The sequence below is a fragment of the Nannobrachium achirus genome, assembly GCF_963921795.1.
Source record: "Nannobrachium achirus genome assembly, chromosome: 8".
Taxonomy (NCBI): Eukaryota; Metazoa; Chordata; class Actinopteri; order Myctophiformes; family Myctophidae; genus Nannobrachium; species Nannobrachium achirus.
Window position 1 is genome coordinate 62610922 of NC_137817.1, and position 19529 is coordinate 62630450.

Here is a 19529-nt window from a genome sequence, read left to right on the forward strand (position 1 = left end):
AAGCTCGCAGCACGGCACTCGGTAAAAATCTTCAACATTTGTGCAAGTCTTTGAATATTTCAAATCCTTCTAAGGTTTTTTGAAAAAAACTATGTTTCTATGTCAGTGGTGCTCAAGCATTTTCATGTGAAGGACCCCCAAAATGATATGTATTTTGCTACGGACCCCCATCTCAAAATATTTAGTAACAGGGACCCCCAGAAGCAAAGTTTGAGTTACAAATGTTTGCTTAAAAAATACATAGCAGATCTACAAGCTCGCAGCGCGGCTCTCGGTTCTGCAGCCTGCGCTGTATAAATAATAAAATCGGTGAAAACAGCCGATGTGCTTGTAGATCTGCTGTTTTCAGTACTTTTGTGCGACAGCCTTGTATGATGAAGTAGGGCTTTGCTTTGCGAAAAAATCTACAAATTTGAAACTTGGAGATTTCTGCCCAACAGTGACAATTTACTTTGTTGGCTGCCCAGCCCCAACATGGAACGAAGGCCGACATTTTATTTTAATTTTTTTCCTAATGGCCGGCCTGGACCGGCCGGGAATAAACCGGCCGTTCGGGAGTTGTCCCGCTTTTCCCAATGGCCAGCATGTCCCTGTTTGGCAGAGATTATGCTGAAATCGCTCTGGCCGTGTTCAAGCATTTTCATGTGAAGGACCCCCAAAATGATATGTATTTTGCTACGGACCCCCATCTCAAAATATTTAGTAACAGGGACCCCCCAGAAGCAAAGTTTGAGTTACAAATGTTTGCTTAAAAAATACATAGCAGATCTACAAGCTCGCAGCGCGGCTCTCGGTTCTGCAGCCTGCGCTGTATAAATAATAAAATCGGTGCTGCTAAAGTATAAATAATCAAGGCCCCTCCACCTTGGGCCCTAGTAACCCAGTGCTTTTTAATACAATATAACCTGTCCTATAAAATTGGGCTGATGATGGTATTGGTCTCCTGGCACTTCTATTGAGACATTTATATCCTGTGGTCTGGTTTGACATGTGATAATGCATGAAAGTCCAAATTAAAGTCAAAGCTAAATTTATCCCTAGCAAAGGCAGGCAGGCTCTTATTAGCTCAGTGGTAAAAAAACAAAAAAACAAAGCAAACATCAGCGATTGCATGGGGAATCCGGGGTAGGGACATGAGAGTTGCACAGTGTGGCTTTAAGTGTCAACATTATGCACATGCACATCATCCCTGCTAACAGCCTGTAAGCATCTGAATCCCATGAGGCCAGACCTCGACACGACCATGAGTGTTACAGACACTGGCAGTCAGAGGATGTGTTTGGCAGAGATTATGCTGAAATCGCCCTGGCCGTGCTTTGTTGGCTAAGATACATGCAGATGATATATCGGTCGATATTGGCCAACCGATATATTGGTCGGGCTCAGGGACGTGCTGGGCCCCTGATTCAGCCCGGGAAAAAGAGTTGGAGAGGCCCTCATTGCGCGCTATAGAGAGAGATCTCTCTCCATAGCGCTGCTGCTACTCAAAGATTTGCCATTTCAGATCATGACAAGTGACAAGCCAGTGGGCCAATAACATGAGTTATATTTAGTCGTTGTCGGGTGGAAACCTTGCATGTCCAAAACCGTTTGTTTTGTATTTATCATTTTCACTACTTTTGTGCGACGGCCTTGTATGATGAAGTAGGGCTTTGCTTTGCGAAAAAATCGACAAATTTGAAACTTGGAGATTTCTGCCCGACAGTGACAATTTACTTCGTTGGCTGCCCAGCCCCAACATGGAACGAAGGCAGACATTTTATTTTTATTTTTTTTCCTAATGGCCGGCCTGGACCGGCCGGGAATGAACCGGCCGTTCGGGAGTTGTCCCGCTTTTCCCAATGGCCAGCACGTCCCTGTTTGGCAGAGATTATGCTGAAATCGCCCTGGCCGTGCTTTGTTGGCTAAGATACATGCAGATGATATATCGGTCGATATTGGCCGACCGATATATCGGTCGGGCTCCAGCGCTGTGCTGCCTGTGAGCAACGCTGGCTCATCTGTCATTCCTCAACTCTCTAAACGGGATGTGCCAAAGAAGCATGCTTCATCTAGCCTGGGTGCCAGCCTGTTTGCTCCGTTCCGCGATCTGTTTTTCTCTCTCCGCATAACAGTCTGGAAAGCCTCCTATCTCCAAGCGGAGCTGGGACATAGAAGCTGGATTCACACAGCCGTGGCTTCTGATTGGTCTTTGGTGATGTCTGTCAAACACACCTGTGTGTATTGGCTGGCTGATGACGCAGCTACCCTAACCCTACTCTGATTAGTTGGAACAACACCACGTGGCCTTCCAGCCACGGTGGCTTCCGATTGGTCCGTGGTGCGGGGCGGGACAAATACACCAGTCTGTTTTGGCTGGCTGATGACGTGGCTACCCTAACCCTACTCTGATTCGTTGGAACAACACCCAATCAGCAACGGCCTCGTTACGTCACAACGGACGTTCAGAAATGCGAGTCAAGTGAGTAATTTCCGGACTGTGATGCGGAGAGACAAAACAGATCGTGGAACGGAGCGAACAGGCTGGGACCAGGCTATGCTTCATCATCATGGTATTGAATGACTGCTTGGCTTGCAGTTCTGAGTTCTGAAGTGAATATTTTAGAAACGTCACCTCGTCCTCGATTATGGTTGATGTTATATTTATGGGCAGCAGGAAGCAATCTTACGTCGGTACAGGCTTTCTATCCCAATGCCTGCGACGGTTACAGTAGCCCACTGCACGCACTTTCAAGTTCTGCGCTATTAAACCCTGAAGCGTGTGTGTGTGTGTGTGTGTGTGTGTGTGTGTGTGTGTGTGTGTGTGTGTGTGTGTTTGTGTGTGTGTGTGTGTGTGTGTGTGTGTGTGTGCGCGCGCGTGTGCGTGTCTTTTTCCACAGCCAGTGACGACACCACAGCGGTTTACTCAGAGATAATGATGTACGTGTTGCTGGTGTTCCTGACCTGCTGGCTGCTGCTGGAGATGGTCTACTGCTACCGCAAGATCTCCAAGTCGGACGAGCAGACGCAGGAGACAGCGTGAGTTACACACACACACACACACACACACACACACACACACACACACACACACACACACACACACACACACACACACACACACACACACACTCACACACACACACACACATAGACACATAGACACGCGCACACACACGCTCACACACACGCACACACGCACACACGCTCACACACGCACACACACACACACACACGCTCACACACGCACGCACACACACACACACACGCACACACACACACACACACGCTCACGCACGCACACACACACGCTCACACACGCACACACACACACACACACACGCTCACGCACGCACACACACACACACACACACAAACACGCAACACACTGACAGGCAAACATGCCTGTAGAGGTGAGAGGCAGGGGTGTTGCGCCAAATTCTGGGCCCCCCATGAATGTTCTTCATAGGGGGGAGGGGGTTTAACCCATTTAGACCGGGAACGCATTATTACGCGTTATTTTGTGCTTTAACTATTGAAAAATAGCAGATATACAAGCTAACAGCGCATGCATATCTGCTATTTTTGGAAAATCGTGAAAATGTGTGCAAGTCTTTGAATATTTCAAATCCTTCTAAGGTTTTTTGCTAAACCTATGTTTCTATGTCAGTGGTGCTCAAACGTTTTCATGTGAAGGACCCCCAAGATCATATGTATTTGTCCACGGACCCCCATCTCAAAATATTTAGTTCCAGGGACCTCCCAGAAGCAACATTTGAGTTAACAATGTTAAAAAATACATGTATTCAAAGATTTGCACAAATTTTGATGACTTTTCAAAAATAGCAGATCTACAAGCTCGCAGTGAGCTTTCAATAGTTTTTCAATAGCTAAAGTATAAAATAATTAAGGCTCCTCCACCTTGGGCCCTAGTAACTCAGTCCCACCTTTCCCCTCCCCCTTGTGCCCCTGCACACACACACACACACACACACACGCACACGCACACGCACACGCACACACACGCACACGCACACGCACCCACGTACCCACGTACACGCCGACATGCGTGTAAAGGTGAGAGGGGTTATACAGGCAGCTGGGAATAAGAATGCCCCAACCTGACGGAGAGAGTGATATTATTGAGTCTGAGCTGCCCCTCTTCAGTGGTACTTCAGCTCTAATCTGCTTTTTTTCCTCGGGAAGCCCAGGTTTTGAATAATTCCTGAGCACTTGCTGCTGACTCTTCCTTTCCAACTCAGCTTTTTCACAGCACGGCAGGATTTGCGGCGGCTCCGGCAGGGAACTGACTTTTCGCATTACCATCTCCCTGGGCTGACAAAGATTCGATTGCACCTGTATTGTCAACTCCCAGCGGCTGGCAGTGATGCTGACTGGGCCACTCAGCACTAAGACGGCTCCTTCTCTAGACAGTCAATTTATGGCCAAACCTTACAATCCTGGGTGACACGCTCTATGCTCCGTCGCTCGACAGGGTTCGCGTGCCGATCTATAGGCGATCTACAAGCTCAAAGCGCGTCGCGGTCGTGATGCGTCGTGATCTTGTGGATCGGCTAGGTTTTCGCCACGGGACACCGCCGTACAATGACGTATATCTCAGGCTTAACGTACACTGATCCAATTATATGTTTCCCCAGACGTTGAGGTGTGATTACGTGAGCCTTATTCTGAGTGCGGTGTTATGATGATTAATGAGCAACGTACTGTACCACGTCGTCGGTATGGCGGCGTGTATGGATCATAATCATATTCAATGCACTCCAGGCTGTAATACGTACAGCTCAGCGCCCGCAGCGCACTAATTATGGATAATTATGTTTTGCCTGTTTAACCCTGCAAGACCCGAATTAATTTCTACTGGCCAAAAGAAATAATAAAAAAAAATCAGATGGTGTTGTAGGAGCAGGAAAATGTCATTTAAAAAATGAATAATGTTTTTGTAAGGGTTTATAGCCATAAATCATAAATCATGCTCTAATTTGCATTTTGGGGATATTTTTCACAATATTAACATGTGCACGTGTTCTAGACATTCTAATGATCACAAAAAATATATATTACAGGCATTTTACTTATGTTTTAGTGAGGAATAGCTTCAGTTAAAAAGTGAGATGTTGTTCGTCCAGACGCTTCAACTTCTCGGGGAGGTGTGAATGTCAGTCTTTGTGGGGGGTATTTATATGCAAATATCGTGGCCAATGGCATTGTAATACTAAACAATAGGATTTAATGGTGATGTTAATGTGAAAAAAGAACAGGAAAACAAATTATAACATTTTTTTAAAAATGATTTAAAAAATGTTGCCAAAAAGCAACGCTGGGCCTTGCAGGGTTAACATTAACGCTGGCCGGGTATTGTCGTATAGTATACGTACCGGAATCCATGACAGGAAAAAAGGCAGCGTTTGTAGTTCTCTCACTGCCACCCGTGCCATTCAGGGTTTGAGTTTTTGTTTTTAATCCATTTAGACCGGATACATTATTGCGTATTGTTATTTTATGCTTTAACTATTGAAAAATAGCAGATCAACAAGCTCACAGCGTGGCACCGAGTGCTGCGCTGCAAGCTTGTAGATCTGCTATTTTTGAAAAATCTTGAAAATTTGAATTTTGACCCGATTTTGACCCGAAGTGTCTTTTGAATCCTTCTAAGGTTTTTTTTGAAAAAACTATGTTTCTATGTCAGCAATCCGGCTAGCCAAAGTCAAAGAAAAGGTCCTTTTCACTTAACTGGAGCTCAGTTAGTCTGTTCTTGAGAGACTACTACTGTATGACAGTGGTTCTCGAACCTTTTCATGTGAAGGACCCCCAAAATGATATGTATTTTGCCAAGAACCCCCATCTCAAAATATTTAGTTCCAGGGACCCCCCAGAAGCTACATTTTTGTTACAAATGCACACATTTTCACTACTTTAAAAAAAAAATAGCAAATCATGAAATAATTCTAGGCCTAAATCGTTTAATGTTTTTCTATCTTTTGTTTTAACAGAGAGAGAGAGAGAGAGAGAGAGAGAGAGAGAGAGAGAGAGAGAGGGGGAGACTGCTCATATAAAGTGGTCCACCACACACAGGCAGCTCAATACTTATGAAATAATTGTGTCAATTACAATAGAATCCAGAACCGCCTGCCATATTGCAACAACAATCCCCCCATAACAAGCTTCAATAGTCTGAAATAATAATGGACTGCCATAATTATAACAATCCATGCAGGCACCGAGCCTGGACTGGGTTTGACTAAACAACAACACAGCACTGTGGTGCAGTATTTTACAACAATGCTTCTCAAACGTTTTCATGTCAAGGACCCCCAAATTGATTCGGATCAATCTCAGAAAATTTGAATATTTTGTAAAAGTAAACATTCTTCACACGTTCATATAGTTCTTGAAACTTTCATATCGTCGTTGTCGGGTGAAAACCTTGTATGTCCAAAACCATTCGTTTTTTATATAATTTAAAAAAATTAACTAAACTAGTGAAAACAGCCGATCTACAAGCACACAACGCCTCGCAGTGCGAGGCGTTGTGTGCTTGTAGATCTGCTGTTTTCACTACTTTTGTGTGACGACCTTGCCTGATGAAGCAGGGCTTTACTTTGCGAAAAAGAACTTACACATTTGAAACTTGGAGATACAAGGTTTCTGCCCGACAGTGACGATATATTCTAGATACATTGCACATTCGGTGAATTATTCCAAATCTTTTTTCGTTAAAATGTTGAATTTTTATGGCATACACAGCTTATGAATATCAAAAGTCCATATTTGAACATATTACAATATTACAGGAGACCACTCAAAACATGGATTTATAATAGAGAAATGTCAACCTTCTGAAGTCAGAGTTGCTTGAAGTCCAGTGGGAAGTCAGTTATGATTTGGGGTGCTATGACATCTGCAAAGCTTTTTTACAAAATATTCTAATTTTCTGAGATTGATCATCAATATCTAGTGCCAGGGACCCCAGGAACATTTTCAAGACTTTTCAAAAATAGCAGACGTGTGTGCTTGTATATCTGCTATGTTGTAATAGTGGTTACACAATATTGCGGCGCTATATTGACTAATGACCCCGAATGTCCCCGGACCCCAATTTGAGAAACAATGTTTTAGAAAACATTTTTTTTTTTTTAGCCTGTTAATCTCGTTAATGCAAATAATACTCATCATCAATTTCATTGATAAATGCGTGTTGTTGTTTTTTTTTATTAAAATAATGGTTGCTGTATCATGTAGAAGCGACCACCACCAATCAATGTCATGGGATCTCCTCCTTAAGGGAGCTCAGCTTCCACATCACGTACAGCAGGGTTCCCCAATAGGCGGCCCGCGGGCCATTTGCGGCCCGCGGGGGGCTATTGTTTGGCCCCCACCAACCCCAGTAATAATGGTGGTATAAGAGCAGCAACAACACTAGTATATCGTCGTTGTCGGGTGGAAATCTCGTATCTCCAAATTTGTACATTCTTTAGCAAAATTAATCATACAAGGCCGTCGCACAAAAGTAGTGAAAACAGCAGATCTAGTTGTGTGCTTGTAGATCGGCTGTTTTCACTAGTTTAAATCATTTTTAATATGATAAATTCAAAACGAACGGTTTTGGACATACAAGATTTTCGACGACGAAAACTGGGAACACCACCGTCACCCCCTGCAATGTTGTGGCCCTCGGCTTGGTACCCTATAATTCGGCCCTTGGGGAAAACTAATTGGGGAACCCTGACGTACAGCAACCCTGCTCCGTAGCAGAACAAGACCCTTCTACTCTCTCAGTAGGTTGTGTACCTGACTGTACACAAGACTTAACAATGAGGAACAAATGTGACCTTGAACCTTGAACCAGTGACTCAGCTGAGCTTCTTGAATGAATCTAAAGATAAACAGGACATCCAGGGCCATATTAATGTCAAACTGGGCCCTATAGGCACAGGCCGATGTTCCCCATGCGCACGCGCATGCAAAAAGATTAGTTTTTTCCGTGATATTATTTGTTTTTCTTGGTTAAAAACGGGTACTATAATGTAGTAGTATAATGCAAGTCGCTCCCCTCCTCACCAAACAATGATTAATAGGCTAATATAATGTAAATCGCTCCCCTCCAGCTCATATGTAAAGACTACAGCACCCCCCCAAGGTATTTGTACTTTACTTGAGTATTTCCGATTTACAATACTTTTACTTCTACTCCACTACTGAAAATAGCCGATCTACAAGCACACAATGCATCTCGATGTGATGCTTCTCAGTAGTTTGTCTTTCAGTTTTGTCTTGAAAAAGGGTGCATTTTGCCCCATGACGGGCCCTAGGCAAGGTGCCTAGTGTGCCTGTGCAGAAAAAGGGCCCTGAAGTGAGGACATCCACTAGGACGGGGTTCAGCAACCCGCAGCTCTAGAGCCGCATGCAGCTCTTTAGCGCCACCCTAGTGGCTCCCTGTCGCTTTTTAAAAAATGTATGAAAATGGAAAAAGATGGGGGGATTTTTTTTTTGGTCACTGTTGGGCAGAAACTTTGTATCTCCAAGTTTCAAATTTGTATGTTTTTTTTTTCGCAAAGTAAAGCCCTGCTTCATCATATAAGGCTGCACAAAAGTAGTGAAAACAGCAGATCTACAAGCACACAAGGCGTTGTGTGCTTGTAGATCGGCTGTTTTCACTAGTTTAGTTCATTTTCTAAATGATAAACACAAAACGAAGTTTTAGACAAACAAGGTTTCCACCCGACAACGATGATATATAAGGCTTTTATAATTTTTTGCGGCTCCAGACAAATTTGTTTTGGTTTTTTTTGGTCCAATATGGCTCTTTCAGCATTTTGGGTTGCCGACCCCTGCACTAGGATGTTATATTGTTGCTGTCGGGCAGAAACCTCTTATCTCCGTATTATTTTTGTTGTCAATTAACGTCCTTCTTTATCAAACTGTATTGTCACACAAAAGCATCCAAAGTAGCAGATCCGCAAGCTCGAAGCGCGGCACGAAGCGTCGCATTTCAAGCTTGTAGACCTGCTACTTTTGCTATTTCTTCATTTGAATCCTGAAAAGTAAATGTCTTGGACAGTAATGGACACAATGAGGTTTCCACCCGACACGACAGAGACAAAATAGTGTTGTGAGGTCACAGGGGTGTCGCACCAAATTCTGGGCCCTGGGTACAAGGATTCACTGCGGGCCCCCCATGAATGTTCTTCATAGGGGGAGGGGGTTTAACCCATTTAGACTGGGAACGCATTATTACGCATTATTTTGTGCTTTAACTATAGAAAAATAGCAGATATACAAGCTTACAGTGCGGCACGCTGCGAGCTCGTAGATCTGCTATATTTTTTTAACCGTGGATTTCTTTTTTGAAAAACCTGTGTTTCTGTGTCAGTGGTGCTCAAACTTTTTCATGTGAAGGACCCCCAAAATCATATGTATTTGGCCACGGACCCCCATTTCAAAATATTTAGTTCCAGGGACCCCCCAGAAGCAAAATTTGAGTTACAAATGTTCGCTTAAGAAATACAATATACCGGTATTCAAAGATTTGCACACATTTTCACGACTTTTCAAAAATAGCAGATCTACAAGCTCGCTCGCAGCGCGGCACTCGGTGCCGCGCTGTGAGCTTGTAGATCTGCTATTTTTCAACAGCTAAAGTATAAAATAATTAAGGCCCCTCCACCTTGCGTCCTAGTAGCTCAGTCCCACTACCCCCCCCTTGCGACTCCCCTGTGAGGTCAGGCGGTAGGTGGCTCTCCGTCACTGCACAGCCAATAAGTAGCCATGTTGTATCAATGTAAAGTGAAATGATCCAAAGACGCGATGTGACAGGACCACATTAAGCGAGCGGGTGTTTATAAGGCAGCAGAGCCATCAGTGCCAGAGTTAATGGTCTGTACAGCCATGATCTGACTGATGGGTATTGACCTGTGTAACGGCACCTCACACACATTCAGCTAACTGAGGGAAAACACTTTATAGATGGATGCTGGCAGGGGCGTCACAAGGGGGGAGGGAAGTGGGACTGAGTTACTAGGGCCCAAGGTGGAGGGGCCTTGATTATTTTATACTTTAGCTGTTGAAAAATAGCAGATATACAAGCTCACAGGCTGCGAGCTTGCAGATCTGCTATTTTTGAAAAGTCGTGAAAATGTGTGCAAATCTTTGAATATAATGTATTTTTTTAATGTATTTTCTTCTGGGGGGGTCCCTGGAACTAAATATTTTGAGATGGTGGTCCGTGGCCAAATACATATCGTTTTGGGGAGTCCTTCACATGAAAAGGTTTGAGCTCCACTGACATAGAAACATAGGTTTAAAAAAAACAACTGAAATATTCAAAGACTTGCACAAATGTTCAAGATTTTTCAAAAATAGCAGGTCTACAAGCTTGCTGTGAGCTTGTATATCTGCTATTTTTCAATAGTTAAAGCACAAAATAACGCGTAATATTGTGTTCCCAGTCTAAATGGGTTAAACCCCCTCCCCCTATGAAGAACATTCATGGGGGGCCCGCAGTGAATCCTTGAACCCAGGGCCCAGAATTTGGTGCGACACCCCTGACCACACACATTCTACACATTCAGCTAACTGAGGGAAAACACTTTATAGATGGATGGATGCTGGCAGGGAAGACCGGCTGCCTTGGCTGCCAACCATTGATGTCATTATAGATGAATTAATGAATGAATGAGGGAGGGAGGGAGGGAGGGAGGGAGGGAGGGAGGGAGGGAAAGAAAGAAAGAAAGAAAGAAAGAAAGAAAGAAAGACAGACAGACAGACAGACAGACAGACAGACAGACAGACAGACAGACAGACAGAAAGACAGACAATGTAAATGGATGTAACTTAAAGGCAGAAATTGTGAAAATAGCCAATCTACATGCTCACAACGCGTCACAATGCGAGGCGCTGTGAGCATGTAGATTGGCTATTTTCACAATAGAACCGTGTTATACAAAATGTAATGCCTGAACTTGTGTAAATAAGCCAAGTGCTTTCCTAGGATCTCCTAATAAGTCTTCAATTCAATCAATCAAAAACTCTTAGTGCTCGTCAGGGCGGGGGGTCCCCAGTTAAAATATGATAATTTTGGGGGTCCCAGCCTGAAAAAGTTGAGAACCACTGGCATAGAGCATTGGTTTTCAACCATTTTCACATCAAGGTCCATTATGTATTCGAAAGAAAGAAAGAAAGAAAGAAAAAAAGAAAGAAAGAACATGTAAATGGACGTATATCCGAAATTGGAGATCTACAGTATTAGGTCACGTAAGGATGAGAATGAATTATATTTTTCTTTATAAATGCAATGCATCAGGGAAGTATTTAAGGAGCACTTACTGAAAGTGTTGTGGTTTAAGATATGTTGCCCATTAAATGGGAATGGAAAAATCCAATCCAATTAAGAGGTCTGATGTCCATGGCCTCGGACGGCTGAATTAGATTAATTATAGTATTCTCTACATTCTCTATCATTCTGCGGAAATTGCTACTGAGACTCTGGTCAATGAAGTCATCGTGATGCATAGCATTATCCCATAGCACTAGTAGTATGATGAATTGAATTGTATTAATCAATTCAGAGTTTAATCGTGGTGGATTCTGCATGGTGGCATAGAACAGTGGTTTTCAAAGTGGGGTCCAGGGACCCCAAAGGGGTTCCAGGGGGTCCCCAGGAAAATGTGTTAATTTAACCACTTTAAAGGGGTAGTTCACCCCCAAAATGCCTTTTTTTCTATTGATTACTCATGCCATGGAGACTTGAGTTCAATAATATTATATTATAATATATTATTGTCGCATTCCTAAGACAAAAAAAATATTTTAGTAAACTTACACTGATGGTTTCCCCATCCAGTGCCATGCATTCGGGTCCCCATCCGGAATCAATGGGTGTAGATTTACTATAATCACATTTTAGCCTTAGGAATGCGACATGTACAAAAAAATATTACTGAACTCCATGCATGTGACAATAGAAAAAGTCATTTGGGGGGTGAACTACTCCTTTAACCCTATTTTATACATGGAAGCTCCTGTGAGTTTCCAGATCAGCTATTGAATTATTATTATTTTTAAATCATTTGTTTTACGCAAATCTTTTTAGATGGGGGTCCGCGGCCAAATACGTAGGGGTCCTTGACATGAAAATCATTGAGAACCACTTGCATACAATGCCTGCAGCACCACAGGGGTCCTACAGCACTGCAGTACTACAGAATGATGTGTTTTTCTTCCAATCTGCCTGTTCGGCTCCACAGATAATCTGTTGGGTCTCAGAGAGAAGACACTTTCTACAGTGCACACTCTCTCTCTGTCTCCTTTTGATGAAGTAGCTATAGAAATAATATGCTGAATGGTGGCATAGAGCAGTGGTTCTCAACCTGTGGGTCGGGACGTACAGGTCCCCAGATGGGGGGTCCCCAGATGATTAACTTAATGTGCAACATTGTTTTCTCACTCAACAGTAAACAAACCAACATAAAGTTTAAGTGTATAGAGGGTATCTGCACATTTCTGTGACAATTTAAGGACTTTTTAAGGTGAGACATGGCAGGTGAAAACATGTAAAAATTCAAAATTAAAAAAAATGAGATTATTTAATATTTTGCTTCCTAAACATGCCTTCTTTCAAACTAATGCAAAATTAACGTTCAAAATACTCATATAGATGTTCCTTTCATATGTGAAGGTGCCGAGTTAACAGCATTTGTTTTCATACATTTTTCATAAAATATAGATATATATAGACAATAAAAAATAAATAAAAGATAAATCAAAGAAACATGGCCCCCTCACGTATTAGGTGGGCAGTATGAGTCACCAGAACCGAGGACAGGTATTTTTGATGAATCTAACATGATTAAAATGGAGTTTGAAGTTACAATTGGTTTCAATGGGATGGAGGTGTGTCCGATCTTTAAAGGCCGTTTTCTCAAAATGTGTTTTTCCTCATACTTAGGAACATAAATCTCCACTTCAGTTGCACCCACATACACCAAACCTTCCAGTTCTATTCTTATCTATATCCTGAAGATATTTACAGAGGGGTTTGTTGATATATCATTCATAGCCTGTTTTACATCACATTTTGTCACTAAAAACATGGCGAAAATTGGGTTTTTATGCCTGTTGACACTATTTTCTGATTTATGGAATGATACAAATAGATATCAAAAATCCCCTCTGTAATTTGTTAAGTCTCTAATATGTCAAGAAAATGAAACAATAATTTTGAACCTGGTTGTATCCAATCTTCAGATTTATGTACCTGAAAAGTATGCAAATTAGCCATTATTAGCGCATATAATGCCTAATTTGCATATCTAATGATGTAATTTCAGAAAACTTGTAATATAAAAAGTCTTAGTCTTAATGTAAGTAATCAACTGGAGAAGTTTCATTGTGATAGCTATTAGTTAACTTTTTTACCCTATTCACCTGTAGTGTCTCACCTTAATACGACAAATTAAACATTGGCCAAACTGTCAAACATTAGAGACAGAAATTGTGAAAATAGCCGATCTACATGCTCACAACGCCTCGCAATGCGAGGCGTTGTGAGCATGTAGATCTGATATTTTCACAATAGAACCATGTTATACAAAATGTAATGCCTCAACTCTTAGTGCTCATCATGGTGGGGGGTCCCCAGTTGAAATATGATTATTTCTGGGGGTCCTGGCCTGAAAAGGTTGAGAACCACTGGCATAGAGCAGTGGTTTTCAACCCTTTTCACATCAAGATCTATTATTTATTCGGCATTTGAGCCACGGAGCACCATTTGATATGACTTTGCATCTCAGACCCAAGATTTTGAATAATATGTTGCTGTCATTGGGATAAGATATTGTGCACAATCCCATGCTGTATTGATGTTCACTTTGTTTTTTTTTGATGAGTCATCACTTTTCACAGTTTTGTGGGGCCGTTTTTAGCCCAAGGAATGTTTTCTCATGCAAAACAAATGCTTACAATGGATTCAGAATCATGAAGAACCCCTAGTTTGACCCCTCACATGCTACTGTACTTAAAGCAGATTTTTTATTTTTTTAATATTTTTCTTTTCCTGTATAGTGAAGTCGATGGGACAGTGAATACGAATGGCCATAACTTTTTTTTGCGATGTTTCCGGCAGAGCAGGCCTCTCATTCTGTGGACCTTAATGCCCAAACTAATAGATAAAACAGAAATAAGAAAGTACGGCATGACATCACAGGTTCAACCCTATTCCTTGAGCTTTTTGGGCTTGTGGATCCCTGACTATAGGATGTGTTTTTCTACCGATCTTGTCTGCAGGAAAGACTACATAGCTCTCCCCTCGGACCCCCTACCCTGTCCCCTGGTTCCAGTCGTTAGCGCTCCCGTTGCAGTGACAGTGACAGTGACCCCGCACGGTATTTGACATGCTGACTCAGTCTCTCAGTCTGAACCAGACTGAAACAGATCATTTCTCTCGTTTGTAAACTCATCATTTGTGCCTCTTCACCTTAACCACTTTAAACCTGGCCGGACCTATTTTGGACATGTCGTTGTAGGCAAACTTTTTTCTAGGAATGTAAAGAACATGATATGAATGATATTTTTCAAAATAGCAGGTCTACAAGCTCTCAAGCCTGTCGACCGGCTAGTATTCGCCACGCATGGCGAATGATGTCGTGTCTGTCGGTTGGAAACCCCCCAAAAAAAAAGTTTCTTTTGACGATTCATATTCAAAAACAGCAAAAGTAGTGGATCAAGCACAAAACGTGGTGCCGCATGCTTGATCTGCTACCTTTGATGCTTTTGTGCGACGCCGTTGTATGATAAAGTAGGTCGATACGTTACGAAAAAGTAAGAACACCAAAAGTTCAAATCTGGAGTTAAGTGGTTAAGGGTGTAGGACTGTAATTGAATCTCGTTGCTTCAACACCCTCATTGTGCGAGAGTTTTTCACCCTGCCGTCATGAGCACACCGTATCAGTCACCAGTTGTCCATGTTGTGCTCACCCGTCGTTCACTGTAGTCTTCTTCACTGGACAATACTTACTGTGTGCTGCCAGACAACACACTGTACCATCTATAATTCTATATGAACAATGTTTTGTTTGTAAGAAAGGCCTTATCACTGCTTGTAGTCAAAGCTGGTCTGATGGTGAAGGCTGCTAAGTGGCCTGAAATGCATGTTCCACTGACATGCAGAGATGACAATCTCTGCATCTCTACTTGAGAGTAACAGTATGAAGGTCCTTACACACTGGGAGAGTTGGCGAATAAAACGACACCAAAATACATCCCGAATATCGCACATCAATCTGGCAATTTGTTGTGTATCGTTCACGTTCTGCTTGCATGTACTCAGGACCCAAACCAGTTCAAATGTATGCGAATTAATTGTGCAAAACGAACTCTTCCGATCATGTGTAAGGACCTTAATCCTGCAAAACATTCAAGTTGCATTCATTATATGTTCTGTTGATTTACATGCTCTTGGGTCTAGGATTGGGATGCATTAATGGCTGGGTTTCCCAAAGCCCATCGTAGCTCACGCATGGTCGTCCGTCATGTTCCCAGGTTTACATGGGTTCGGGCAGAGCGACTTATTTAGCCCCCTACAAGACAAGTACACCATCATTCAGATTTCAAAAACAAAGTGCTTAATGGAGGATACAGGTAATTATACAATGCCGTACCGTATTTAGACAGAAGTAAGACTTTATTAACCACTTTGTGAAATCTGAATGTTGGTGTAGTTGTAAGGGGCAAATTAAGTTGCTCTGCCCGAACCCATGTAAACACGGGAACATGGCGCTCGGGGCTTGGTCTCTACGACCATGCGTGAGCTACGCTGGGCTAAAATCGCTTTGGAAAACCCGGCCAATGTCCATAAGGGATTTTCATTAAATGTGTAATAGAAGGGCCCGGATAGAGTTCCTTTAACACATCAAGGCTCAGTCCTTTCCTTTTTTTCTTTTATTTTTCACTTTGCTTCTCAGTCTGGCCAGTTTTGGAAGTAGGATCCACTGAGAAGCAACATGAGAGAAAAAAACAAAAAGCCGAACTGGGAATCTGGATCCCAGGCCACTCACCCGAGGCCCTTTGCTGCAAGTCCATCTCTCTCACCATGCCATTTCCTGTCGTCCCTCCACTGTCACTATTGAATAAAGGCTTTACCGATAAGATAAACATAATATAACAACGAGGAATAAAAGTCAAACTGTCTTGTGTTCCAGGTACTAACCTGAGAGAAACGCAGCTGCTGGTTCTGCATCCGTACTCGCAGCTGGAAGAGGCAGAACTCTACACTTGAAGCCTACGTACATACTTTGTCATACCGTCAACACAAAATACCTTCTTCTTTTTGTTTTCACTTGAAAAGAAATGGGTTATTTTGGAGGCTGAGTGACGTGTTGGTGGTGGAGGTGGTGGCATGGCGAAGTGTGAACTGGGCCTTAGTGAAGGTGTCAGCAGCAAACAGCAGCAGCAGCAGGGGAATCGTCTCCTATGTAGTTTTGGTCACGTGACGTGATGAGCTGTTAACTAAACATGTTCCCACTACTAGTGCTCGTTGCTTTTTCTCTCCTGTCCATTCATTTAAAGGAGTAGTTCACCCCCAAAATGACATTTTTTCTATTGATTCCTCATGCCATGGAGACTTGAGTTCAATAATATGTTTTGTTTTTTGTTGCATTCCTAAGACAACAATTGTCAATAGGAAAAAAAAGAAGAAAAAAAAAGTACCCTGACGGTTTCCCCATCCACTGCCATTCATTTGGGTCCCAAAACAAGGGCATGCATCCGGGTCCCCATCCGGAATCAATGGGGGTGAATTTACTATAATCACATTTTGTCTTAGGAATGCGACAAAAAACTAAAAATATTATTGAACTCAAGTCTCCATGGCATGAGTATTCAATAGAAAAATGTTGGGGGTGAACTACTCCTTTAAGTGCAGCGGTTGTTAGAGTGGGGGTCCAGGGACCCCTCGAGACGGCGTTCCAAATGAGGCCTTAAGGCTCTATCAGAGTCCAGGGTGAAGAGCTATTCACTCCACCGTGTTGTAGTTTCCTAGCTATCACCTAGGCTTTGTTATGTATTTTTAGGTGATAGCTAGAAAACTACACCGCGGTGAAGTGAATAGCTCTTCACCCTGGACTCTGATAGAGGCTTTACAGGTCTGTGACTCTGAAGTGCGTACACATGATGGATCCATTTGTACACTCTTCGGAGTTACGGGGGTCCTTGGGGGAAAAAAAAAGTTTTGAGAAGCAATGATTTAGTGGCCCTCCAAGACCAGGCAGGGCAAATCAGGCGCTGTCGGTTTTTTGGAGATGAGTTTCAGATAAATGCGGTTGTGAAGCAGTGGATGTACAGTTGTGCTCGAAATGATTCAACCCCCTCTGAAATTGTGGTTCATTGGTGTAGAAACTGACTTTTAACTTGCTCAAAACTGTGCTTTTTGGAACATTCAGTGCCTTTGCAATTGTTTTATATCCTTTTCCTTTTTAAGCTCTTTAAAGGACAATAGGTCAAACTCTTGTGCGCAGATTAAGTAATGTTTTGTTTATTTTTGATTAAAATGATATGGTAACGAGGTTGAAATTACGGTAAGAGGGTTGAATAGATTACTTTTGATCATAGATTGTTAGTATGACAAATACATGCTCAGGACCACAGAATTAATATTTTAATAACTTTTAATAACATAAATATTATCTGAATAACTTTTTAATGTTACACATAAGGATGGTTGGTAGACAATCAAGCAATGAATGTTCCTAAAAGTACGGTTTTGAGGATAGTTCACTCACACGTTCAAAGTTAAAGGAACAGCGGCTAGACTAATAAACCTCATTTTCAGAGGGGGTTGAATAATTTCGAGCACAACTGCTGTAAGTAATACAGCCGCTCTTCATTTTGATCTGTACAACTGCTCACAATTCACTGAGTGCTGTTTTGATGATTAACCTAATTATAGGAGCACTTCAGCCTTATCTTCATATCATTGGACCTCAATAATACTTATTATAAGAACGAGCACGAAGAATAAGAATTAGGATAATCACTCTATGTTGAGAAACCATGCCTACTATGGGGATTCCCAAGCTAATAGAAACTTCAGCTAGCAAGCTGAAATATAAGCTATTATTCTTTCATTCATTGAAAGGAGAAAAGAAAAGGGTTACCATTCGGAAGGCAGGTTTCTCAGCCCTCCTCTCAGTCACAAGAGTAGACACGAATGGCACCATAATGAGCAGTAGTAAAGACTGATTATATGAAGATATGTTCAAAATGGGAGATGTGTTCCTTTAATGTTCCTTCAGTGGTTTATTGGTACCACTCAGAAATCTGCCATTCATTTTTTCCCATAGAGCAGGGGTCTTTAACGGGGGGTTTGGGAGCCCTAGGGGGTCCTCAGAGTTACTACAGGGAGGCCGTCAAATCTTTGTGTGATAGAAACTTTTCTTTCTCCTTTTTTATATTAACCACTTGAACCACAGTATCCATATAAAAATAGCAGATCGAGGTGTTGTGAGCTTGTAGATCAGCTATTTTTGGCAAAGAGCTTTGGTGTAGAGGAGAAAAGAGACAACTAATTACAGAGTGAAAGGTCAAGTTTATTAAGTATTGACAGTTCAAGTGACTAAATATCTGAAAACACAAATTGACATGAATCCAAATTACACTGATGATTGTGCTGTCAAACAATGAAACTATATGGAATTTATGAAAAGGTTGTGGGGGTCGCTGCTTCATCTCTCTCTCTCAGCTAAGGGATCCTTGGACTGAAAACGTTGAAGACTCCTGCCATAGAGATTTACCAAAATATTTATATACATTTCAAGCCTATAATTTCCACAGAATCAAAGGTTTTATGGTCATTATTCACCAGGATCCTGGATGGCTTGACTATAGGCGTAAAATAATTGATATAAATATTTTTGTAACTCTCCATGGGAAAAATGAATGGACGATTTTTGAGTTGCACCAGAAAACCACGGCCACTGCTATGCCCTTATATGGAGCTGCAGTAGTATCAGTGTTCAGGAGAGAAACCGTGCAGTCTTGCTGCTTTCAAGGTCGTTGAGATAATTACTATATCCTGCTGTTTACCGTTGTGTCACTGTCTGCTAAAAATATATATATATTTAGACTCTTTTTGATAGACCATTCACATGTGTTTCTTTTTTTTAAATATATGTTTATTTGTACTTGACTGATATCTCGATGATCTGTTTTTACAGATTAAACGGATCATTTTTTATACAGTACGGATGTATTTTTCTTCTTGGTACATGTGCCCCAGCAGCCATAATATTAAACCTAAGGTAAGACATGATACTATATGAGACATGTAAAACATACTGTAAAGACATCATACTATAACACAGTGGTTTTCAACCCTTTCAGGCCGTGACCCCCCCAAATAATCATATTTGAACTGGGGACCCCCACCCAGGCCACCCACCCACAAAAAAAGAAAAGAAAAAAAAAGAAAAGAAAAAGAAAATCATATTTGAACTGGGGACACCAAGTTGCGATGTGTTGCAAGCTTGTAGACTAGATTA

The 19529-nt window shown here is 42.0% G+C and overlaps 1 protein-coding gene across 2 annotated transcripts in view; it reads left to right on the plus strand.

Moving 5' to 3' along the window:
* The window catches only part of scn3b (sodium channel, voltage-gated, type III, beta), a 30575-nt gene extending 14008 nt beyond the window's left edge, over window positions 1-16567 (plus strand). The window contains exons 5-6 of one of the 2 annotated variants that reach the window (XR_013962249.1): window positions 2884-3018; window positions 14281-14373. Coding sequence is in view for 1 of the 2 variants with exons in the window: in XM_080731405.1 (XP_080587531.1) it covers window positions 2880-3018; window positions 16194-16200 (146 nt within the window). In the remaining variant the exon portion in view is untranslated. Of the gene's footprint in view, window positions 1-2879; window positions 3019-14280; window positions 14374-16193 lie in introns of those variants that run through there. The other variant, XM_080731405.1, reaches the window with a different exon arrangement.
* The last annotated feature ends 2962 nt before the right edge of the window (window positions 16568-19529 follow it).